Source organism: Lithobates pipiens, unplaced genomic scaffold (assembly GCF_037356315.1).
Source record: "Lithobates pipiens isolate NorthernLeopardFrog02 unplaced genomic scaffold, aLitPip1_a1.2 Scaffold_3, whole genome shotgun sequence".
Lineage (NCBI taxonomy): Eukaryota > Metazoa > Chordata > Amphibia > Anura > Ranidae > Lithobates > Lithobates pipiens.
In genome coordinates this window covers 128,656,855-128,683,952 of record NW_027507790.1, presented here as the reverse complement: position 1 = coordinate 128,683,952, position 27,098 = coordinate 128,656,855, and the positions used below count along the sequence as shown (strand labels likewise).

General features: G+C 43.8%; 1 protein-coding gene across 2 annotated transcripts in view; it reads right to left on the bottom strand.

Annotated features, from left to right (window-relative positions):
• The window catches only part of EPB41L4A (erythrocyte membrane protein band 4.1 like 4A), a 385,559-nt gene that overhangs the window by 202,461 nt on the left and 156,000 nt on the right, over positions 1–27,098 (bottom strand). For both annotated transcript variants that reach the window (XM_077462290.1, XM_077462291.1), the window contains 3 exons: positions 16,569–16,620; positions 5,829–5,907; positions 3,315–3,412 (listed from right to left, as the gene is read on the bottom strand). In XM_077462290.1, the coding sequence (XP_077318416.1) occupies positions 3,315–3,412; positions 5,829–5,907; positions 16,569–16,620 (229 nt within the window). The remainder of the gene's footprint in view (positions 1–3,314; positions 3,413–5,828; positions 5,908–16,568; positions 16,621–27,098) is intronic.

The window sequence follows — 27,098 nt, the reverse complement described above, 5'->3', positions numbered from 1 at the left end:
GGGGGGGGGGGGCTGCTGCACACAAAAGGTTTTTTACCTTCATACATAGGATGCATGAAGGTAAAAAAACTTTAGAACCACTTTAATTTCCAGTGGTGAGACATATCCTTTAATATCAATATCTTCGGATAGTAAAGGTCAAGCTACACTGTCAGCTGGGCTTGAGTTCCGCCTGAAGTGCAGCAGTATTATACTACACTAAACATTGCATCCAACCTCTTTTGCATCTGTTGGTTTGGAAAGGTAATACGGAGAAAAAAGTAGCTGTAAAAAAAGCACTTTTGGCTAAGCCAATCACATTTGTGTATTACTTTTTGTGGTCTGTGTAAACTGGGGTGTGTGTCCCTTTCTCTACCTAATTTGCCCACATAGTTTGTGCATAACAGTGTTACTTTTTCTCATACTTGAAACTTGGGCATGCGCAAAAAAACAGTTACCTTTTCTGGACAGAGAGGCAAACAATTAAGCCTTGTACACAGCCTGGCTTCTGTCGGAAAGGCTGCTGTACACACAGACTGAATGTTGGCTAGGTTCTATTGAACCGTCTAATACCAGTTGATATTAGGCCCCTGTGTACCAGCTATTACATGGAAATCTTGCCAAGTGGATTCCTAAGATATGTAAGAAAGGGAAGGTGATATAACATACACCTGTTGAAGACTAAAAAAAGAGTAGAGTTTATTTTTTAAGGTCGGCCAGTCATAATTAGATGCAATGAAAAATGTTTACTTTAATGTTTCAGTGTGGGGGCACAATTTAGGCTTGCCATAGACAGTTATAATCTGGGCCGGTTCAGCAGGAACCAGCTGAGATTTGAAGCATGTATGGGAAGGCTGAATGTACCAAGTTGATCAATCCATCAACTTGGGTACAATCAGCCTGCTGGATTTTACTTGCTATTATCACTGTTTACAAGTTGTGAACAGTTGCACTGTTTTGTATTCTGTTTTTAATTATATGTATATACAGGGAATTTCTATGATGCTTTTCAAAGCATGCCAGGATTTCACATTAAAAAAACCCCCAGAGTTGCGCTCTTGTTGGCTAACAGCCTCAGGGGGCTAAATAACAACTTTGTCTCACCTAGTAAAATGGAGAGGGGTGTCACTCCTATGACTCATTCTGTTGTCTATCTTACCATAGAACCCCTAAAATAAGAGCCTTGCTTTGGCTTACACCTGCAAGGGGTAAATATTAAATATTAGTATATACACTGTATTTATTGGCGTATAACATGCACTTTTTCACCCTAAAAATCAAGTGCAAATATTGTTATATGCCAATACTCCAATTTTAGCTGCCTCAGAGGGGACAGGGAGGGGGTGGGATGAGCGCCATCAGAATACATGCAGTGGGAATCTCCTGTTTACTTGGTGGCCTCTGTAATAGGAAGTCCCATCTCCTGGGCCACCATTGGACCACTGTTCTATCTATCATAGGAGGTTTTCACTGTATGTAATCTGTCTGCGCTCATCCCGCCCCCTCCCTGTCCCCTCTAGGCTGCAGATGGGCATCGATCAGGCTGCACTGATGGCAATGTGGAGGCTGCTGCATTGAAGGCAATGGGGAGGCTGCTGCATTGTTGAAAATTGTGAGGCTGCTGCACTGATGGTAATGGTGAGGCTGCTGCATTGATAGCAATGGTGGGGCTGCTGCATTAATGGCACTTGTGAGGCGGCTGCATTGATGGCACTTGTGAGGCTGCAGATGGGCATTGATCAGGCTGCATTGATGGCAATGGTGAGGCTGCAGATGGGCACTAACCTTATTCTGCTTGAAAGTTTCTTATTTAAAATTTAAGTTTCTTTCCTGAAACTTCCCTCTTAAAATGAATGTGCATGTTATTATGCCTGTGTGTGTTATACGCCAATAATATATATATATATATATATATATATATATATATATATATATATATATATATATATATATTTATACCCGATTAAAGAAATACAAAAATAAATTTTATTTTTAGTCATTAATATTGTATAAGAAGTAAATCAACTCCAAAGCCTCCAAAAAACATTTTACCTATCACACTTATTAGATCTAAATTATATTTTTCTTCATATAACAATTTAAACTATCTATTCTTTCAAGTTTATTTCACAAGGAAACGTGTGAACCAAAAAGCCAAACATATCATAGAAACCAATGAAAATGTACATCTCACAGATTGGAGTTAGGCAAACTTGAATTTGATTGGTTGCCTATTTGTTTGGAATCACATCACCTGACTTCCTTAAATACCTCAATTGGAATGTATAGTCTTATCAATGCTTATTTTCGAAAATACATGTTGAATAGATCAACTTCATATACAGTATCGCACAAAAGTGAGTACACCCCTCACATTTTTATAAATATTTTATTATATCTTTTCATGTGACAACACTACACAATGTAGTGAGTGTACAGCTTGTATAACAGTGTCCCTTTGCTTTCCCCTCAAAATATCTGAACATACAGCAATTAATGTCTAAATCACTGGCAACAAAAGTGAGTACACCCCTAAGTGAAAATATCTTTCCACACAACTGCTGCTCGCTGGACTCTTTTTTGGACCATTCTCTGTAAATGCTAGAGATGGTTGTGTGTGAAAATCCCAGTAGATCAGCAGTTTTTGAAATAGACCAGCCCGTCTGGCACCAACAATCATGCCACATTCAAAGTCACTTAAATCCCCTTTCTTCCCCATTCTGATGCTCAGTTTGAACTTCAGAAAGTCATCTTCAACACATCTGGATGCCTAAATGCATTGAGTGCTGCCATGCGATTGGCTGATTAGCAATTTGTGTTACCAAGTAATTTCACAGGTGTACCTAATAAAGTGGCTGGTAAGTGTATGTTATGGACTTAATGCCTTGGAAGTTGAACGCCCTAGCCAGAGCACCGGTCTCCATCTTCAATAAAGCAGTTAATCTTGGGGTAAGGTGTGCTATACTGTCATCTCAATTACATAGGGAGTTCACAGAACCCCCATGGCTGTAAAGAAGATTACGGAAAGCATGGGGGGGGGGGCAGAGGATTGTGGATTTCCACTATGACAGCTGGCACCAGCAAAAGGGACACTTCTCATTAAATGTAAATAATGTCTCTTGTGCTAATTTGAAGGAAAAAAAAAACAAAAAAACGAATCTTAGCCTTTAAAATATACTATATTTTACAATGATATGTTATGCCTGTAAAAGATTGATAGCTTAACATAATAAAAAGTTCTGATATTTTTTGTAGTAAACAGAAAACCACACAAGCATGAAGTTTATACATATTTTCCAAGTTACCATGGTAATTTTCTTTTTAGTGGTACTTACACTGGATGGAATAGGCTCCAAGTTGAGCAGCAATGTTAAACGGACAGGGTAAACGTCCTTGCAAAACATCTTGCTTAACCTGCAGAAAGAACTGATACCTAGAAGAAGAAAAAGTGCCCTCTTCAACATATATAAATATTGTACATATTACAAAAGTAAATAAAATAGTAAATAAAGAGATCATTCATTAATATAAGTGCAAATATTAATTGCATTTTTGAAATTTGAAAACATTTGTACAGCTGAAATAATCAGAGCTTCCAAATGATATGAAATGTAATATAAATAAGTACAAGGTGTATGTATATATCTACTATGGAAGCAGCGGGCTTTTTTATGTTCACTTAAAGCGGTGTTTCAGATGTTTTTTTTTTAAGTCAGCAACTACAAACACTGTAGCTGCTGACTTTTAACCCCCCTGTCGGTATTCCCGAGTCTGGATCAGGGTGGAAGTTTTACACCAAAAGCGGTAACCCCGAGCCAGACTCGGGACCGCTTCGCTGTATGCAGGAGGAGGTTTACTTACCTTCTCCCTTGGATCCAGCGATGTCCCCCCGCTGTACGAGCGGCTCGTCCTCCACTCGATTCATCACGGAGCCGATCTCCGTTCCCTGTGAGCGTTGCGATGCACAGGGACGGAGATCGGCACCAAATTCAAAAAGTGAAACACGCAGTATACATACAGTATAATGTAATCTTACAGATTATTACAGATTACATTGCTGTAGGTAATAATTTCACATCCCCTTTGTCCCTAGTGGTCTGCCCAGTGTCCTGCATGCAGTTTTATATTATATATACTGTTCTTTATGCCTGGAAACTGGAGATTGTCCATAGCAACCAAAACTGTCCCTTTACATCAAAAATGGTTTTAGACCAGCTAGAAAACAGCGATAATAAATTAGAATCACTCGCAGAATTTAGCGATAGCGATTTGTGGGGAGATCCGTCATCAAATATTGAAAAGTAATGACAGTGACAATTCTGCAACTGAGCAAATTTCAGTGTTTTTGATTTGATTACATTATTGAATAATTTTTATTATTGTTATATTATTATTTGTTATAATTATTTATAGTTATTTATTATATAATTTATGATTTCATTTTTCAGACTCTGGTTTGGACAGATCTAAGTGAGTTATTCCTAAGAATTACAGGACTACAATATAAAACGCCAAATTTTCATGCAAAATAATTGTACCGCTTTTAGCACCTAAAATCCGAAATAATCATACCGCCAGGGAGGTTAATAAGGGTACTTACCTGTCCAGTGAGCCCGCGATGTCACCCCCCCAAAGCTGACCTGACCATCAGACTGGGTGCTGGTGCCGCCATTGCAACTAAGGGAAACCGGCAGTTGAGCCTTGCGGCATCACTGCCCATTTCCTACTGCACATGTGCGAGTTGCGCAGCGTTTTGTGAATGGCCCCGTCGTCTTCTGGGACACACACAGGACCCAGAAGACAATGGGGGGAGCTCGCCGAAGAAGAGGAAGTGACGGAACAGCTCTGCGGACTAGGAAGAGGCAGATTAGGAAGACTGACTAGCAACAGGGGTTTCTGTTAAGTAAGAAAAAAAAAATTTTTCTATGTTTTTTCATTTATTTCAAAGAAAATTTTAAAGTATGAATGTTTTTTAGGGTGGAATTCCGCTTTAAAATAGAACGTTAGGCAAAACTTTTTTCTTTCATTTTGGATAGAACAAGGGGGTTATGACCCGTGTCAGATTTTTTTTTACCACCTGTGTCTCATTGTGGAGATTTCCCTTCACTTCCTGTCCCATAGCCAAAACAGGAAGTGTTATTGATTAAGGCAATTCCTTGGGGTCACCAGAACCAGTGTCCCCATTGGAAGATGTCTTTCTATTACTTTTCTGGGGACAACCCAAAATTTGGGATTTACTTTTACTTTCACTTTCACTTTCAACGATAATGGCGAACAGGACAAATAGAGTGAATCTCCTTAACGGGGGCACAGACAGCAATAAAAAATTTACAAATGTTCTAATACATCTCTATTCTAACCCAAGCTAAAAATAAAAGGTTTCACCTTTAGTTATACTTTAAATGTGGGCTATCATGAAATTTACTGTGATAGGTAATATTGCCAATTTGTAAGGGGTAGTTCAACTACATACCTTTCATCTAACTCATGTTCATAACTATTCCCATTAAAGATATTTACAAGGTACAACTTTCCCCTTTCATTGAAATCTGTTTATCAGAATCAATTCACTATGCAAGAAAGCATGGTACTCTATAATTATGTAAGTATTAAATTATCATTAGGCAGAATGACCTGTGAGACATCATCACTATCAAACTCAATCATGCTTCTAAATTGAGTGCCTACATTATAAGATTTTTCCTTTTTTTTGTAATAGGATTATTTGAACACAGGGTGGTGTACAGTACAACCATATGTATTTTTTTAATTACATTATATCTGACCTACACTGATAAAATCTGTTACTAGACATTGTCATTAATCATTAGAATATACATGTAAATTACCTGGTTATCTCTTCTTTTAGTTTACATGGATCTTCTGCATAGAACTTAACACCAAAATACAGGGTATATGGAGGGCCAGCTGAAAGTAAATATAGCAAAAATATCATGGTTATTTTTACATCATTCTATAAAGCGCAGAAAAGTAATTGATTTGTATAAATGTTCTATTGTACACATTTACTGAAAAGCATTATACAGTCTCATCAAATTTTACAAGGAAAACAATGATTTCTCTGAAGGTGTAAAAGAAAAGATGGAAATTCCCAGGTATCGAGGCCAAAGGAAACACAATTCACCTAAAACAGACAATGCCAGGTAACTGCAGCTAAATACAACAAAGAGATATACTAGACAAATACATTACATACAACATTAAACATGTCTGTGGTCTAAACTGTCTCCAGCTTTACATGGCCATTCCAACACCCCCAGCCCTTTTAAGTTGATTGGTAAACCAGTGTTTCTCAACTCCAGTCATCAAGGCGCCCCAACAGGTCGTGTTTTCAGGCTTTCCATTATTTTGCACAGGTGAATTGATTGGTTTCACCGCCTTAGTAATTACCAAAGCCGTTTCATCCGAGGGAAATCCTGAAAATATGACCTGTTGGGGTGCCTTGAGGACTGGAGTTGAGAAACACTGTGGTAGACTAAAGCCAACTACAACCTTTAGATGGCGGACAGTTTTGCATGTGCAATCCTGCTACCAAGCAATAATTTGAGTATCACAGCATTAATGCTACAGTGGAATGTCAGTGTCTAAAGCCAGAATTGTGCATAATCAATAATGTATTGATTCACTGCAATTCAAATTTTCATTCTCCAATTTTAATTTTCAAGTGAAGGCTTGGGCCTTAATGGCTCCTTTGAGACACTAGATAAACAAGAAGAACTATCTGCTGATGAGCTCATTTATCAAAGTGTCTGAGGAAAGAGTTGTCTCAGACATTCACTGTTACCAGATCAGATTCTCCTTTTCCAGCATGGGACAATTTATGGAAGAGTCTTATTTAGTAGCTACACAAACACACTGAATGTCAGAGATGTTTTATTTTAAAATGACATTGCAGCGAACGTTGATATTTAAAATGATACTAAAGTATCCAGCTTTATTTTTATTTTTTTAACCTAAAATAAAAAAAAGATGTTATACTTACCTGCTCTATTGCACAAAGCAGCCCCAAACCTCTTCCTTTGGTGTCCCCCACCAGCTCCACTCCTCCTCTTTTCCAGACAAGCTCCCAGGCCAGGCTACATGCTGTGTGTGTCCATAGACACACAGGGTGTGGCTTGGCCATTCCCACCGCTCCCGCCCCACAGGATGTGACTGACAGCAGCAGACGGTGCTGTCCATCAACACGGAGACACACACGTTATCTGTACGTTTATTTTTAACATTCTGAATATAGATCGCTTGGATGAAACACCCAACTCAAAATATCTATCAGGGCTCTCCAGGGCGTATTTGATACTTCCTTTCTCTTCCCCCAATTTTGGGGTTTCCCTATTATATGCAATAGAATTTTTTAGGTACACCTTAACATCTACTACCAAACCCCAAATTGAAAATTCCGTCCATTTACATATGAGGACATCTCTTTTCATCAGGGTGGCTGGATATAATTCCCAGGTATCGAGGCCAAAGGAAACACCCAACTCAAAATATCTATCAGGGCTCTCCAGGGCGTATTTGATATTTCCTTTCTCTTCCCCCAATTTTGGGGTTTCTTTATTATAGTCAATAGATTTTTTTAGGTACACTTTAACATCTACTACCAAACCCCAAATTGAAAATTCCGCCCATTTACATATGAGGACATCTCTTTCCATCAGGGTGGCTGGATATAATCTCCATGGGCACCCCAGGCTCAATTGCCATCAGGCTGGAGAAAATAATGTACAGTATTTTGTTCTGAGGCCCTGATGAAGCAGGTTAGCCCTCAAAACATGTTGGCCATTTTAAACTGGATCTTTTAGTAAGGTTGACAACAGCCTGGACAATCTTGTAACTTTGGTTTTAACCAATTTGGTCATTTTTGAAGCAATTTATCTGTAATTTTCAATAAAGATTGGCTTATTTTTAATCAATTTGGTTTATTAAACCCTAGAGGGTGCATGTAAAGTCCTACAAATTTCAGTGTATTGTTTTATATGTTTTGTATGGGATGATACCCTCTTAGCGTTATAGTTATCTCACACTCATTCCCCACACCCCTCCCCTTTGACAGCAGCAGGAGCCAATGGCTCCTGCTGTAAAAGAGTGCAAGAGAAGCCAAGCGCTCCTGCAGATGGGTACAGTGCTGGATCAATACAAGACTCAGGTAAGTATTTAGGGAGGGGGGATCAGCTACTGGAAGTTTTTTACCCTAATGCAGGTAATGTATTAAGGAAAAAAAAAAAGTTTGGCTTTAGAACTACTTTAGGTTATGGTAGCCTGCTTCTTTCTAGAGTTCCCTTTAAAACAATTTTCATCCCATGGCTCCTGAAGCAGCAGTAAGTGCCTCAGTCTTTCTGTACTGTACACTACAAAGAGGTACAAAGCTAATGTTTAATACAACTAGCCAGCATTTTCCTTAAATAAGAATACCAGAAATGGGTGGACCATTCAGGACGCACCCAAAGAACTTGTAATGGTATGATTAAAAGTAGAACTATGAACTCCCCTAAACAAACACACTATGTTCTGCAGCACCTACAGTTTTTGCTTAGCCCCTTTAGTTCTCTTATGTCCCAGAAATACCTAGTACTCCAGCCAGCGAAGTCTACCCAATGCAAATTCCTGTGCTGGTGTGGCAATGATGCCGCTCTCCTGTAGGGTGTGCCTGCTTACACCAAATTAGGATAAAACAGAAGTCTCAGGAGGGCATGGTTATCATACACATTGTATGTATATCACATACTGTATATTAACCATGTTAATGCTTTTCCTGAAGGTAGGCAAGTAAGTGGAAGAGCTTCATTTTTTATAAATTGTATTTTATCGGCTGAATGCTGAAAAAGTCAACAAGATCAATGGGGTTTACATTTCTCCACATGACTGTACAGCTTTGTCATGTAAATGCATTCTTCTTTTTAGATGAATTTTGAGTTTTTTTGGAAACATCAGAACCAGTAAATTTAACACTTACTGTATTATGTTACTGAGAACTGGATTTCCCTCTAAAGATGGGGATATCCAATTGTTTTGACTGTTGACTATATTACTTTGCTGCAAATAAACTTTCTGGTCGTCATGCTTTTTATGGTTGGCATTTGTTACAGTAACCCTATGAATACTTGATATGCTGAGATAGCATGTTTTTATTTTCTGTCCTGCTCTGGTATCCATGGTACCTAACAGTCTGTAATGTCACTGCCATTGGGAGACATTTGCCTTAATTTGAATAAAAAGACTGAATATAAAGAATGGGATAGCCAGATGTACGGTAACCAAATGCAACTTATCTGGACAATTTCAACAGATGTTTTAGACATGATGTGATACATACAGCACAACACCTTTAGCTGGTTGACATTTGATTAAAGTGATTGTAAGGGTTCGTTTTTTTTTTTTTTAAATAACAAACATATCATATTTGTCTCCACTGCGCAGCTCGTTTTGCACAGAGTGGCCCCAAACCTGCTCTTCTGGAGTCCCCCGGTGGTTATCACGGCTCCTACCCACATCAGATAAACCCCTAGGGGAAGTGCTTCCCCAAGAGGGTTACCTTGCGGGCGTGCTCCCGAGTCCAGCATTCGGTGTCCATAGCCGCCGAATGTATATGTCGGCCGTGCCCACCGGCGCCCGCATCATTTTATTTAAATGACAGCAGTGGGAGCCAATGGCTGCACTGCTATCAATCTATCCAATCAGGACACGAGACACTAGCCAGAGCTGGTGTGCTCGTTCCCGTCGTGCAAATTTCGGGGCTCAGGTAATTATAAGGGGGTGCTGCTGCGTTGAAAATGGGATTTTTATATACAGCTTACCTGTAAAATCCTTTTCTTGTACATCACGGGACACAGGAGCTTCATTACATAGTGGGTTATATAGGCACCTCTGGTGATTGGACACTGGTTAAACCCAATTAAGGAGAATTCCTCCCCTATATAACCCCTCCCATATGGGAGGCACCTCAGTTTTGTAACAAAGCAATAAGAAACCACGTAAAACCCAAGAGGGGCGGGAGCCCTGTGTCCCGTGATGTACTCTCAAGAAAAGGATTTTACAGGCAAGCTGTATATAAAAATCCCATTTTCTTGATCATACATCACGGGACACAGGAGCTTCATTACATAGTGGGATGTCCCAAAGCAATGCTCAGATTGAGGGGAGGGAGACACAGATCATAATTATAGACCGCCAGGGACCGGAGGACCTAAACTGCAGCCTGCAGTGCACTGCGCCCGAAGGCAATATCCTCTTGCCCTCTGACATCCACCTGATAGAATCTGGTGAATGTGTGGACTGATGACCAAGTTGCAGCCTTACAGATCTGAGCCAGGGAGGCCTGGTGATGCACTGCCCAGGAAGCACTTACAGCCCTAGTAGAGTGCGCTTTCAATTGAAAAGGAGGAATCTTCCCCTTTACACTATAGGCCTGAGAAATAACCTGTCTAATCCACCTTGAGAGAGTGGATTTTGACACCGCCTGGCCCTTCCTAGGGCCTTCCGGCAAAATAAACAAGCAATTAGTTTTCCTTATCTGAGCAGTTGCCCGAAGATATATACTGATTGCTCTAACCACATCCAAAGTGTGCAAAGATTCTTCTTCTGCGGACTGTGGGTCCGGAAAAAAGGATGGTAGGATTACGTCTTGATTCAAATGGAATCCCGAAACCACCTTAGGTAGAAAGGACCTGTTGGGACGCATGACCACCCGGGCCTTATGAATAATTAGATACGGCTCCTTGCTGGAAAGAGCTGCTAGCTCTGATACTCTTCTAGCCATAGATATGGCTACCAAGAAGACCAATTTTTTTAGTCAGGAGGACTAATGAAGCCAGATGCAAAGGTTCAAATGGTTGCCCCTGCAAAGCTGAGAGAACCAAATTCAGATCCCATGGGCATACCAGAGGCTTGACTGGCGGTCTTATCCGCATGGCCCCCTGGGTGAAAGCCCGCACTAGGGAATGCGATGCAAGTGGCTTCCATAAAAAATACTGACAGGGCCGAAATCTGCACTTTGATAGTGCTTATGGCCAAACACATTTCTAGGCCTGACTGGAGGAAGGCCAAGATCCTGCTAATGACATACTTTCTAGGATGCCATTTCCTGAGTTCACACGAGGAAACATATGCCCTCCAGATTTTGTAATAAATAAGCCTGGAGGCCGGCTTTCAGGCATTGACCAGAGTAGAAAGGACTGGCCCCGAAAGGCCACGGTCTCTTAGAATGTGGGTCTCAGCAGCCAAACCGTCAAATTCAGACTGTGTAAAGCAGGATGGTAGATTGGACCCTGTGAGAGCAGATCCATGGCCTGCCTACTGCCAACTTCATGATCTCTGCATACCACGGTCGCCTGGGCCAAGCCGGGGCCACCTAAAGGACCGATTTTGTCTCCCTCTTGACTCTTCCCAGGAACCGCGACAGAAGCGGGCTCGGAGGGAAGGCATAGATCAGATTGTACTGATCCCAGGGAACTGTCAGAGCATCTGACCCCTGAGCAAGTGTATCTCTTGTCCTTGACACAAAATTGTCCAGTTTCCTGTTGAACCTGGATGCAAACAGATCTACGTCTGGAGTACCCCACCTGTGACATATGTTTCGAAACACGTTGGGGTGCAGAGCCCATTCTCCTGGGCACAACTGCTGGCGGCTCAGAAAATCCGCCTGCCAATTTTCCACTCCTGGAATGAAGACTGCAGAAAGACACAGAACATGCTTTTCTGCCCAGACAAGTATGCGATTCACCTCTTTTTGGGCCACCAGACTCCTGGTACCGCCCTGGTGATTGATATAGGCCACTGCTGTGGCATTGTCGGACTGAACCCGAACAGGGAGACCTCGTAGTCTGTAAGACCACTTTATGAGAGCCATATAAATTGCCCGGATCTCCAGGACATTTATGGGCAATAGCTTCTCAATTGCAGACCATTTCCCCTGTGAGCACGTCTCCTCCAACACTGCTCCCCAGCCTGTCAGGCTGGCATCTGTCATGATAATCTTCCATGGAAGAGGAAGAAAAGTTTTGCCCTTCAGCAAATTCTTGGTTTGTAACCACCAGATGAGACTCCTGCGTGTCCCTGGGGATAGACGCATACGAAGATCCAAGGATTGGGGCTTCCTGTTCCAAGCCGCAAGGATGCATCTTTGCAGAGGCCTTGAGTGGAACTGGGCAAATGGGACGGCCTCGAAGGAGGCGACCATTTTCCCTAACAGTCTCATGCACAATCGAATGGGGGAAGATCTCCTGCCCAGAATTAGGCACACCAGATCCCCAATGACCAAGGCCTTTGGCCTTGGAAGAAACACCTTGCCCTGAGCGGTGTCCATGATCATACCCAGGTATTCCAACCTGGTGGCAGGCTGTAGGGACAACTTTTCTAGGTTTATGATCCAACCTAGGCGTTCCAGGTGTTCTAGCGTTCTGGTGACGCTGTGGTTCAGGAACGCTACTGTTTTCTCCATGAGAAGCAAATCGTCTAGATAAGCCATGACGGCTATACCCTGAGCTCTTAGGTTTGCCAAGAGAGGGTCCAGAATCTTTGTGAAGACTCGAGGGGCCGTAGCAAGCCCGAACGGCATGGCCACAAATTGAAAATGCTCTACCGCTCTACCGCGAACCTTAGAAATGTTTGTTGTGCGGGAACAATTGGCACATGGAGATATGCATCCTTGATCTCTATTGATGCCATAAACTCTCCCCCTTGCAGGGAGGAGACCACAGTGCGGATTGACTGCATTCGGAAGGACCGGATGCGTAAAAACGGTTCAGATCCTTCAGATCTAGGATAGGTCTGACACTTCCATTTGGCTTCGGAACGGTGAAGAGATTTGAGTAAAACTCTAAACCCTGTTCTTTTGGGTCCACTTCTACTATCGCCCCCTGGGATAGTAAGTGATTTAAGGCCAGAAATAGCGGTTTTTGCTTTACTGCATCCCTGGGGAACCTTGACCTTAGAAAGCGAGAAGGTGGAATCTCCTGAAACTCTAGCCTGTAGCCCAGAGATACCGAAGAGATCCCCCACTTGTCCCGGATCTCTTCCCGCCAGGCTCCTGCAAACTGCAGGAGCCTTCCCCCCACTCGGCCGAGTTGGGGCGCCCCTTCACAAGGAAGCTTTTGGGCTCTGCTTGGCAGGCTTTCGCCCCCAAGTCTTTTTCTGCCCCTGGGCCCGGGCCTGAGCCTTTCCTGTAGAGGAGGGTTGAGAAGGCCGTCGCCACTGCTTAGAGCTTGATGCTCCGGGAGAGAGAGCACGCTTGAATGAAGGACGCTTGCTCCTTTTGACTGGAAGGAGAGTAGATTTGCCCCCTGAAATTTTTTGGATGAATTTGTCTAATTCCTCTCCAAACAAACGTTCCCCTTTAAACGGGAACCCAATCAAATGCTTCTTGCATGACAGCTCAGCTGCCCAATTCTTTAGCCATAGGGCCCTTCGCGTGTGTACCAACATGAGGGACAAACGTGATGCTTGTTGGACAGAATCCAAAATCGCACCAATCATGAAACACAGAATATGAGGCATTTCTGCATACTTCTCTAATTCCTCACTGGGAAGGAGCCCAAGAATCTGCTTAACCTGTTCCTTGAGGAACTGGCACAATCCCACGGCTATGACTGTAGGTTGCACTACAGCGCTAGCCATGGAAAAGGAGGCTTTTAATAAGGTTTCCAGCTTCTTATCAGTTGGATCTTTAAATACCTGCGCATTATCCAAGGGACAAGTCAGGTTTTAATTTACGCAAGAAACAGCCGCATCAACAGATGGGACCCCCCACTTCTTGGTGAAACTTTCCTCCAGAGGATAATGCATAGAAAATCTTTTAGGAGGAGCAAACAGTTTATCGGGATGTCCCCAATCCTCATACAACAATTCATCCATTAAGGGATGAATTGGAAAGGAATAGGCAGTCTGTGGGGCTTTCCTGACTCCCAGGGAAGAAACAGAGGACGTAGCGACTTCAGCAGCAGGTATTCTGAATGTGGTACGCACCAATTCAGTATAATACCGCACCTGTTTTCTGAGCGCCTGGGAGGAGGGGATTCTCTCCTCTTCCTCTGAATTATCCGACTGCTCCTGATCCCTGTCCCAAGACAGGGATCTCTCCTCATTTTCAGAAGAATCATCTGAGAGAGGAATTTCAGCAGAGGGAGGGGATCTACCCCTTTTCCTGCTATCTTTCAGGGAAGCAGAAATAAAATTCATTATTCTTCCTTCAAAACCCTCCAATGTAGCCCTAAGGGAGTCCTCAGTGACATAAACCGGGGCTGGGACATTAGGAGAGGCTGCAAAACCTGACAGGGGCACTGACTCATCTTGAGAGGCTGGCTCCAGTCTTGAGGGGGGGGGCGGGTAACTTACAGGCACTTTTAGAACCCCTGGACCTAGGTGGTGATTTACCAGTGCCTTTGCTACCTCCCCCTGAGACCCTCTTACGAGGAGACATAGTCCTAAGCTACAAAGCAGAGGTACTAGTACAAGTGCAATCACTGTTGTGCTTAAAGTCTCACAATAAATATATATGCTTAAACTGCACAACCTGCTGCTGAGTAGGTGTCTAAGGTTTGCCTGGATCCAATCCCCTTGGATGCTTACTGCCCACAGCTCCTGTGTCTCACACTTACAACCCCCTGACGTTCTGGGCTTTTAAATCTGCCGCCTGGCGCCTGCGCAGTACAGCGCCATGCACACTGACGTGCACGGCTCACAACCACACTCCCCCCTCCTCCATTAGGCCGGGAACGCGCCCAAGGCGCGTGCACGAGGACCGCGGGATCCAGGGGGGGAAAGGAGAACTCCACCGGAGCTGCGTGTGACCCCCAGACAACGTGGGACCCCTGTGTTACCTTGTTGTGGCAGGGACTGCAGTGGAGACGTGAGACAGCTGGAGAACCAGGCTTCACTGAGTGTGTGTACTGAAAGGCATGTAAGTATGCATCAGGCTGCTCTTACTCCCTCTAGTGGTGGAAACCAGGTAAGACATACAACTACTCAAAATGAAGAAATCCATCATATAATTACATATATAGGATTAACTTCCCTTACCTGTCCTTGCCGCAGGAATTGCTGAAACAGTCAAATTCCAGCCTTCACCCATCACGGCGGGCAATGTTAGCCAACCTTCAGGTTTATCTGGGGCTCTTTCTCGGAAGAGCCTCCTACCTGGACCATGTAAAAGACTCTGCCAGAAACTTTAGTGCGCTCTGTATAGACAGTACACCAAGTCTGGTTTTCCCAGAGCCCAGTCTTCCAATAGGAGAGGACTTACAGGCCAAACCTTGTTTCTTCGGCTGACGAGGCCCAGGTACCATACCATCTTGGGAGTCAAATATCGGCCCGAGGTATGGATCCAGTTTGTTGTAGCCCTTAGGCCCCCGCAGGGACCTGCACAGAGCTAAAGTTTTACGTGACCAACCACCATAGACACTGGCGAAAAAACTGAGGTGCCTCCCATATGGGTGGGGTTATATAGGGTAGGAATTCTCCTTAATTGGGGTTAACCAGTGTCCAATCACCAGAGGTACCTATATAACCCACTATGTAATGAAGCTCCTGTGTCCCGTGATGTATGATCAAGAAAAATGTGAAGGTTTACAACCCCTTTAAGTTGACTGCATCTCTCAACCTCCATTTGCTACTTTTGCTCAATTCTGCACAATTTGGAGGTGTGCTTTAGGTGCTGCTTACCATCTGGCATCTGGCATCTGGCAAATTCAGCCAAAAGTTTGGATGGCCCCATTTACTGAAGATCAATTCACTCTAAGCTTAAAGTCGTTGTAAACCTTAGACACAAAATATGAACATAGTATATCCCTTTATAGAGTGTACTTAAATTAAAGACACTAAGGGGTTTATTTACTATAGGCAAATCCACTTTGCACTACAAGTGCACTGCAAGTGCACTTGGAAGTGCAGTCGCTGTAGATCGCTGCAGATCTGAGGGGAAGCTCTGAAATAAGGGGAAGCTCTGCTCTGGTGATTTGATCATCCAATCTTGTGCAAGCAAAAGTGCTTTTTTTTATTTTCCTTGCATGTCCCCCTCAGATCTACAGCTACTACACCTCCAAGTGCACTAAAAGTGCACTTGTAGTGCAAAGTGGATTTGCTTTTAGTAAATAAACCCCTAAGTGTCATTTCCATTTGCTGCTTTGTTCCTCTGCTATCAGAATGGGTCCCTTCTGACAGTTTTTTTTAACCCCAAGAGAAACAAGGTGACAGGGGAGGGAGCTCTAGTTGATTGGCAGCCTCAGCTCTGTTCCTGTGTAAAGGGGGCTGTGGTTCTTCCCTACAATCAGCTCTCAGGCCTCTCCTCACTGAGCTCTTCAGAGTATAATTTCAGCTCTCCAACCCCTTTTTTTATGACAGCTCAGACAAGCTTTATAAATTCAGCACTTTGAACAGCTGCAGAGAGGAGGAGACTGCAGATAAACAAGTACAACTTACGTAGGAGATTTTGGTTAATTTCTGTGCATCATCTGAGGGCAATCACTTCACCGGGTATATAGAAGGGTTTACAACCACTTTAAATCAAGCATCTCAGGAGATAACAAAAGTCTTAGAAAACAGTCATAGAAAACACAAGAATCTGGTAATGTACTTACTGATAATCAGATCTTTGTGTTCAGCGATTGTCTTTGCAGGATCCAGCCAGTACTGCAAATAAACAAAACACAAACATGTTTTACTCAATGACACAGTTACTTATAATGATCCATGCTTACCATAAACTGTGCTTTCTAATTGAAAAAAAACTGCCGCAAACATTGTCATATTGTTGCCGCACTCCGAATGTGGGACTCGCTAATTATTAAGGCCTCGCGCACAATGGGCTCAAAAATCTTCAGGCATTTGGCATTTTGTTAGCCTGTAAAAGCACCTATGTAAGCCTATGGGGGTTATTTACTAAAGGAAAATCCACTTTGCACTGCAAGTGCACTTGGAAATGCAGTCGCTCTAAATCTAAGGGGTAGATCTGAAATGAGGGGAAGCTCTGCTGATTTTATCATCCAATCATGTGCAAGCTAAAATGCTGTTTTTTATTTTCCTTGCATGTCCCCCTCGGATCTACAGCGACTATACTTTCAACTGCACTTGCAGTACAAAGTGGATATTCCTTTAGTAAGTAACCCCCTTTGTGTCCATGCATACATAGACTTTATAAGGATATTAGAAGAGAAGCATTTATATGCTGGGAAAAAAAAACTACCAAAGGCATGTTTAGGATAGGAGCTGAACAGCAGACAAAATGCTGAATGCCCCTAAACGTGTGTAACTGCAGCTAAATGCACCTAAATGCTAGACGCATTTGGGAGAATTTGAGTTTTAATGCATTCCAATGACCAGTATGAATTAATATTGGCCAGTGGAATCTATTAATACTCAGATGCTTAATGTGCCTAAATGTGTCTAAGGGCACATGCGATATGCAGCTTTAGGTAAGCAGTTTTTCTGGAGCTCAACAGGGCTAAACAAATGCACTGTGTGTGCCCTCCTAACCTCCCTGGTGGTATGATTGTTTCAGATTTTAGGTGCTGAAAGTGGTACCATTATTTTGCATGGAAATTTGGCGTTTTATATTGTAGGCCTGTAATTCTTAGAAATAATTCACTTAAATCCGTCCAAACAAGAGTCTAATAGACATCCAGTGTATGATAAAAATTGAAAAACAAAATCATAAATTATAATATAATATATATATATATATATATATATATATATATATATATATATATATATATACCGTATATACTCGAGTATAGGCCGACCCGAGTATAAGCCGAGGCCCCCAATTTACCCCCAAAAAACTGGGAAACCTATTGACTCGTGTATAAGCCGAGGGTGAGATATGCCTGTCCATCCCTGTGTGTGTGTCCATCCATCCATCCATCCCTGTGTGTGTGTCCATCCATCCATCCATCCCTGTGTGTGTGTGTGTCCATCCATCCATCCATCCCTGTGTGTGTGTGTGTGTCCATCCATCCATCCATCCCTGTGTGTGTGTCCGTCCATCCATCCATCCCTGTGTGTGTGTCCGTCCATCCATCCATCCATCCATCCATCCCTGTGTGTGTGTCCATCCCTGTGTGTGTGTCCATCCATGTGTGTGTGTGTGTGTGTGTGTGTGTGTGTGTGTGTGTGTGTGTGTGTGTGTGTGTGTGTGTGTGTGTGTGTGTGTGTGTGAGGCCTTGTGTGTCCAGCCTACCTGTGTCCCGAGCCTCCGTCCGGTCCCGTCCTGTCCCGAGCCGAGCCTCCGTCCGGTCCGGTCCCGTCCCGTCCCGAGACTCCGTCCGGTCCCGTCCCGTCCCGTCCCGAGCCGAGCCGAGCCGAGCCTCCGTCCGGTCCCGTCCCAGGATCACCGCTCTTCGTCGGCGCCCATTTTCCTGTTCAAATGCCGCGCCTCCCTGTCTGTGATAGGCGGAACACAATTTCCCAGCAGTCTGTGTTCCGCCTATCACGGCCATCCTTTCATCCTCGTCCGTAGTACGAGGATGAGCGGATGTCCGTGATAGGCGGAACACAGGCTGCTGGGAAATTCAGTGTTCCGCCTATCACAGGCGAAGGCGGAGCCGGAGGCGCGGCTTTTGAATTAGAATAGAATGGCCGCTGTCTGTCTGCTCGACACGCTGATCGAGCAGGCAGACAGCGATGACTCGAGTATAAGCCGAGGGGGGCACTTTCAGCCTCAAAAAAGAGGCTGAAAATCTCGGCTTATACTCGAGTATATACGGTATGTGTGTAGCGTCGGCTCCTGAATAGCACGTGCTATGTGTTTTGTCATTTAACATTTCCTGGAACTGCAGTTTGGTTTTGGGTTTAATTACTCTAAATTTTGACTTCAGTACCAGTCTGGCTGGACTGCATGGTGTTCTGCCTGACCATAGGTGGCGCTGTCATCTCTGGCAGGGTCAAGAACGTAGTCTAGTTGGGTGCATTGAGGGTTTACTCTCTCTGAACCAGCCCAGTGGGAGTGTCACTCTACTCTGCATTCTGGGAGAGGGTACTTAAGGTGCTGACGTCACATGCTTCAGGGTTCCGGTCCAGAAGTGCTTTCTGGCTGCTTGGCCCTGGTCCTCCTGACCAGCCCCCAGGACTCTCATGGTCTGGGGTGCGGATCCACCCAACTACAAGTCTCGGGGCTGGCTAGCCCGAGGCAAAGAAACTGAAAGAAGGATCCAGAGGTGGTCCGGTGCCATCTCGGTTTGTGGAGAGGCCCAGCAACTGTGAAGGTTACCAGGGGAGGACTCTTCGGGAGAAGGCCACGCAAGGGTTGGCTTCTCAGCAAGAGCCTGGACAAGTTGAAAGACCCCAAGTGAATATGGTCTCGTCGTGTGGTTTGGCCGGACCGGCTGCAAGACACTGGTACCATACGAGAGTTTTCTGAGTTGTCTACAAGTGTTTTACACCAAGTCTGTGGCAGAGACTTTAACAAAGTGTTCTACAACCAGTCTGTGGCAGAGACTGTATATGATTGTGAGTGAGGATCCAGTTGTGAATGGCTATTCTCTGGATTTCCTAGTGTGAGAGACTTTTCCTATTTTACTTAGCACTAAGAGTACCTGGACTTTCCTACCTAAACCCTCTAACCCTATGTTGAGAGACTATGTTCGTTAACTATATTTGCAAATAAAAATCCCTATAAGTGGATCTGGCATCAGTCTCTACAGTTCTTGGGCCATCAACCTCGGGAAATCCCTAGACGCATACGAGATCAAGAAGGTAACGATAAACCCAATTAAATCAGCCGCTCCTTCGGGGATCAGTGCTGCATATATATATAATATAATATAATAAATAACTATAAATAATTATAACAAATAATATAATAATAATAAAAATTATTCAATAATGTAATCAAATCAAAAACACTGAAATGTGCTTAGTTGCATAATTCTCGCTGTCATTACTTTTAGTCTTGACGAATTTCCCCACGAATTACTATCGCTCAATTCTGCAAGTGATTCTAATTTATTATCGCTGTTTTCTAGCTGGTCTAAAGGCACTTTTGATGTAAACAGACATTTTTGGGTTGCTACGGATACAGTATACTGTATCTATACTGTGTTTTTTACTTTTTGAATTTGGCGCCGAACTCCGTCGCAACGCTCGCAGGGAATGGAGCCCGGCGATGTGACAGATCGAACGAGACACTGCGGCTCGCAGATCACAGCGGGGAGACATCGCTGGATCCAGGGGCCAAGGTAAGTAAACCCCTACATGGATCCTGCGATGGGATCCCGAGTCTGGCTTGGGAATACCGCTTATGGTACTGAAATCTCACCCCGAGCCAGACTTGGGAATACTGCCAGGGAGGTTAATAAAGCCGTGGACAGTTCTGAAAGATGGAGGAACCCATCAATGTGTGCACAATGTATTAAAAAAACACTGGAGTCTTCCTAAACCAGAAGGCATTTGCTTGTCTTATTTCGATCAGGTTGGGTTCACACATGTGCGGCCACCGGTTCGTGCCTGTTTCAGTGCGCTCAGGTGAGATTCAGGCCCAGACTTTAGCCTGAATTCACACCTGAACCAAGCCCAGATCCTTTTTTCATTCTGGACTGCAGCCACCCCGGACATGTGTGAACTGGCTTCATTGAGAACCGGTCACACTTGCCTGTCATGCAAACTGGATGCAGGGAAATCTGCATCCGATTCGCATATGTGTGAACCTGGCCTCACAGGTTTGAAACAATAAAAGGCTCAATGCAGGGCCATGTAAATCATTTTTGTCTGTCCCTGTGGACAAATAAATGCACATTCAGAACTGTTGATTTATATTATAGATACAATTTAATATTATAAAGCCATTTATTCCAAATTCCAGCTCTTCTGCTTCCTCCACATACAGCTCTTTCAGGCTAGTTGGCCCAGAGCATGGAAACCATGGCTTCTATTGAGTATGGCTTGATGATAGCTAACTAGCTGGACACAGTTATATGCAGTTTGAAATAAATGGCTCTAAATTAGGCTGTATCTGTACTATAAACAGCAAAAGTAACCTGATGGGAATTTTAACCCTTCCCAAACCTAAAAAAATAATAATTTGGCTTTACATGCACTTTAAGATATTTTTTGTTGTTGTTTATTGTCTGTGATCATACGTAGTCTTTCGTTTCTGAAATCTAATGTACAAAAACCGTACAAAAGCAGTACACATTTAATGTACGTTCATGTGTTCATTGTGTTCCCATATGAGAAAAATTTTGGAGTTTATCACTTTGGAAATTTTCATTCGGAAGGTCAGAATCGTCTGTCGAAAGTTGTCTACACACAATCCGAAAATCGTACGATCGTTCCTCAGATGAAAATGTTTACCTGATTTTCTTATAGTGTGTATGAGCCATAAGGACATGCATCTGCAATCACACATCTTTGCTAATTGGCCACTGGTGAATCACTTGCCTGCTGAAGAGCATAGGATTGAATCTCAAATGATAATTCAGGAACATTGCCTACGTAAAGAAACCGCATGTAGAACAATTTAGTTGGAAAGGGCAAGGCCAAAGCTTTTTTAAAGAATTTAAGCACAGACAATTTTCTAATGTAAACAATTTTAACCAGCGCCAGTAACAGTTGTACTGTGAGGACATTTTAACCTTAAGTTAACCAAGTCTAAAGGGGTCTGTCCTTACCAGAAGTGGACAGACTTTAGACTAATCCCAACTTCCAATCAAGGGCATAGCCCATTACGGCAACTTTTCTTGCTGGCAAGGTCAAAAAAACGCAAAGAAAGTAACAAGCAATATATAGGACGGGATGGTGGGCAACTCTTCTAGGCGCAGTTCCTCAAAGGCACAGATTTTACCTCAGAAACAACGTTTAAAGAGCCCAGATCTCACCGCATCACCCCATTTCATATAGCCAATCATCTGTAACCACTTTACATATTGCTTGTTACCACGCTCAAATCCTAGCCATGTCCCCATCATCCAAGGCTCTCTTTCCCTATGGGGGTCAAGAGGCCTTCATTACTGTGGAGATGACAGTGCTCTAACAATTTAAACTGCTAAGGGTCAGTCCACCTTGAATTGATATTTTATTGATGAGCAGGTGTTGCACATTTGAATCAACCACTAGCTTTTTCCTTTGTTCTTCAGACTCCAGCAGCAAAATTTTTTTAACATGAGATCTATTTAGTTGTTGCTACCATTACCAATGAATTCCAGACTTGTGCATTTTTGTATCCAGCTTGAACCAAAATAAATACGCATATTTTATACCTGGCTGATCCCTGTGGAAGTGAGGAATCACTGTAGTAGCCCTTGCCACTACATAGATCCCTGCTATCTTACATGTCTCCTGTGCCAAGTGGCTGCGCTGCTGCACAATGAACTCAGAGGGGTTGAGACCGGGTTCATACTGGTACGACACGACAGTCGCACGGCTGTGGATCCGACTTTGCCTTGCGACTTGAAGTCCGACATCCATCCAACTTCAATGAACAGGGATCCGAATTTGATCCCCGACAATACCAGGCACTGTGTATGGTATGAATCTTTAGTGGAAACTCCACGCCAAAAAAAAAACGGCATGGGTTCCCCCTCCAAGAAAGACCGTACCAGACCCTTCGGTCTGACATGGCTTTTAAGGGGAACCCCCACGCCCAAAAAACTGCATAGGGTCAGCCCCAAAATCCATACCAGATTCTTATCTGAGCACGGCAGGTCAGCAAGCGCCCCCCCCCCCCAAACCGTACCAGACCGCATGCCCTAAGCATGGGGGTGGGTGCTTTGGGGCAGGGGGTCCCCCACCCTAAAGCACCTTGCCCCCATGTTGATGGGGACAAGGGCCTCTTCCCAACAACCCTGGCCATTGGTTGTTGGGGTCTGTGGGCAGGGGGCTTATCAGAATCTGGAAGCCCCTTTTAACAAGGGGGCTTCCAGATCCCTGTCCCCCACCCTATGTGAATGAGTATGGGGTACATTGTACCCCTACACATTCACCTAAAAAAAAGTGTCAAAAATAAACCACAGTACACAGGTTTTTAAAGTAAATTATCAAGGCAGCTTCTCTTTTCCGTTTCCTTCTCCCCTCTCCGGCTCTTCTGCCTCCTCCACTGACGTCTTCTGCCTCTGCCGGTTCTTCGCCGCTCTCCACTGATGTCCTCTAGCCCTCTCCGGGTCTTTTCCCTTTGTCCGCTGTCTTCTGCCTCTGCTGGGTCTTCTCCGCTGTCTTCTCACTCTTTTGCTGGGTCTTCTTGCTGTCTGCTCCCTCTGTTCTTCTTCTGATGTCGACTCAACTCTCTCTCCCGCTCCAATGCTGGGTGTGTGGTGTGCCACTTATTATATTGGCATGGGGTGGGGTCACCGGGTGACGTCACCCAGAGGCCCGCCCCCTTATGGCATCACCAAGTGGCCCCACCCCTTATGACGCCGCTGCCCCATCATGCCCCGGGTGCTGATATTATAAGGAATAGGGCCTCCAGATGACATCACCCGGTGATCCCACCCCATGCCAATATAAGTAATGCTGGGTGCGTGGTGTGCCACTAGAGTGGGAGAAAGCATCAAGTCAACATCAGAAGAAGAACAGAGAGAGAAGACAGCAGACAAGACCTGGCAAAAGAGCGAGAAGACAGTGGACAAGACCTGGCAGAGGCAGAACACAGCGGACAGAGGGAGAAGAAGCGCAGAGGGCTAGAATACATCAGCAGAGAAGACCCGGAGAGAGGCAGAAGATGTCAGCGGAGGAGGTAGAAGACCTGGAGAGGGGAGAAGAAATTGGAAGTAATGCTGAAGCTGCGTTAATAAATTACTTTAAGAATCTGTGTATTGCGTTTTATTTTTTTACACTTTTTTTTAGGTGAATGGGTAGGGGTACAATGTACATAGGATGGGGGGGGCGGCATCTGGAAGCCCCCTTGTTAAAAGGGGCTACTAGATTCAGTTAAGCCCCCCCCCCCGCCTGCAAACCCCAACAACCAACAGCCAGGGTTGTCAGGAAGAGGCCCCTGTCCTCATCAATATGGGGACAAGGTGCTTTGGGGTGGAGGGCGCATGGCTCCCCTGCCTCAAAGCACCCACCCTCCCATGTTGAGGGCATGCAGCCAGCTACGGTTAAGGGGGGGTGCTCGCTCATTCCCACCCCCTTTCCTGACCTGTTGGGCTGCGTTCTCGGATAAGTGTCTGGTATGGATTTTGGGGGTTCCCCTTAAAATCAATACCATTTTTATTTTTTTTTGGGTGTGGAGTTCCCCTTCAAGATCATCAGCGCACAAGTGGCATGCCAAAGTTGGATCAGTTAAGACCACGATCCAACTTTGATCCGACTTCAGTGATATCCAATGGGCTGGTAGGATCAAGGCTTTAGGAGCTAAGTAGGATCAAAGTTGGAGCAAAGTAGTGCAGGGAGCATTTTCAAAGTCGAACCGGCTTGTGTCAGACCAGCTCTCATAGGGAAATATTGATTTTCACACGTCATGCGTCATGAGCTCCCAATGTCGGAGCGTTTGTCGTACCAGTGTGAACCCAGCCTTATTTACTAAAACTGGAGAGTTAAAAATCTGGTGCAGCTGTGCATGGTAGCCAATCAGCTTCTAACTTCAGCTTGTTCAATTAAGCTTTATTAAAAAAATCTGGAAGCTGATTGGTTTCTATGCAGATTTTGCACCCTTTCGTTTTAGTAAATCAACCCCAGAGGGTCACCTGCTCAGCATGAGTGCCATTCAGAGAATGCCTTGTCATTTTTCTCATTGAATAAAATTGGACAGTGTGGAGTTTGCGACTTCCCACCTTGTCCAATGCTTTGCATTCATTGAGAAAAATGCAAGATGTTCGTGTCATCCAAACAACCCCCTGTGTATACTATGCAGCAGGGCAGCTACTCAGTGCAAGACCTGAAAGAATGCTACTACAGTTATTCTTTGCTTCCACAGGGTTTAGCCAGGTATGGAATATGCGTACCTACATTGGTTCATTCTGGACAAATGTAACTGCAAAAATATATATACCTAGAATTCAACTTTACGTTGGTTCCCACTTTCATTGTTTACTGGTATACTTTTGTTATAATACTGTATTTATTGACGTATAACATGCAGTTTTTCACCCTGAAAATCGGGTGCAAATAGTGTGTGCCTGTTATACGCTGTTACTGCAATTTACGGCTGCCTAGGAGGGAACGAAGGGGGGTCGGGGCAAGCGTTGTCTGTTTACTCAGCAGCCTCTGTAATAGGAAGTTCTGTCTCATGGGCCAGCATTGGACAAGTGTTCTGTCTATCATAGAAGCGGGTCCAGGAGGCGGGATTTTGTATTAGAGGCCGCCGAGTAAACGGGAGATTCTCGTTGTATGTAATCTGACGGCGCTTGTCCCGTCCCCCTCCCTGTCCCCTCCGAGGCAGCAGTAATCTGAGGTGAGGCTGCAGATGGCCACTGATCATGCTGCATTCATGGCAATGGTGAGGCTGCAGATGGACATTAATCAGGCTGCAAATGGGCATTGATCAAGCTGCACTGATGGGCAATTGTAAGGCTGTAGATGGGCACTGATCAGGCTGCATTGATGGGCAATTGTGAGGCTGCAGATGGGCATTAATCAAGCTTCACTGATGGCCAACTGTGAGGCTGCAGATGGGCAATGATGAGGCTGTATTGATAGGCACTGACTTATTTTGCTTCAAAGTTCCTTATTTAAAATTTGAGTTTTTTTCCTGAAACGTCCTTCCTAAAATGAAGGTGCGTGTTATATGCCGATAAATACGATAGTTATTACAAATAGAAGGCTGAAGCCATTCTTTCTGCTGGAGAAATACTGAGACTTCACAACAAGCAGATCATAGCAGATAAATACTTTCTGAATACTCTCAGCCCAGCAGCAAGTCAGAAAAAGACTGTTTTCCATGGCCAATGCAATTTGCTCTTTGTATTTTTTTTTTGCTGAATAACTCTAAAAAGTCAGCACTGTAGTACCCATCCATAACAGGAAAAAAAAAAAAAAAAAATCAGCTTTGGGTGGACCTGCCCTTTAATTGTGGAATATTATTATATGATAATGTCAATTAATTTGAAATACATTTTTTATATCATCCTTTGCTTTTAAACATAATATGATAATACCGGATGCATTAAACAACCAATTTTAAGAGATTATCGGGAGGAAAATGTAATTAGCAGATAAAAAGCTAATTATGGCAAGAAGATTGGAATTCATTTCACCCTGGTTATGTCTGGGAGGTGAATTTAACTCTTAAGTATCAATATCTTACTTAGAATGAGAATTACATAGCCTTGAAAAAGTATTCATACCCCTTGAAATTTTGAATGTTACAACATTAAACTCTCATGTTACAACCAAATATGTAAATGTATTTTATTGGGATTTTATGTGATAGACCAACACAAAGTGTCACATAATTGCGACGTGGAATGAAAATGATAAATGCCTTTCAGAATTTTTCACAAATAAATATATGAAAAGTGTGGGGTGCATTTGTATTCAGCCCCCCTGAGTCAATACTTTGTAGAACCACCTTTTGCTGAAATTACAGCTGTAAGTCTTTTTGGGGATGTCTCTACCAGCTTTCCACATCTAGAGAGTGACATTTTTGCCCATTCTTCTTTGCAAAATAACTCAAGCTGTGCCAGATTGGATGGTGGGCGTCTGTGAACAGCAATTTTCACAATGACTGGGCTATTCTAAAGCCCCATACACATCAGATTTTCTGCTGATTTTTTCCTTCAGATTTACCAAAACCATATAATACGAGGTCAAAGCTTAGGAGTTTCAATTTATATGCAATCAGGAAGGCCCTTGCACTACATGGTTTTGGTAAATCTGGAGACAAAAATCAGCAGAAAATCTGATAGTGTGTATGGGGCTTAACACATGAATATGCTTTGATCTAAACCAGGGGCACCCAACCAGTGGCCTGCGGAGCCCTCTGAAGTGGCCCGCGACCTCCTTCTATGGGATGGCAGATTGGCAAGCCCAGATCATGGGTTGCAGACCCGCCAACCCAGAGCATCTGTGTTGTTAATGAAGCCGGCAAAGCAAGCAGCTGTGGAACAGAGCTGTATCAGCTGATGCTTCCTGTATAGTGCCTTCTCTTGCCACAGGCGGAGTGATACCAAATGCACTCTTCCAGGGACAGCAACAGCAGGCGATACCTGAATGGAAGACTTTTATTAAAGGTCAGT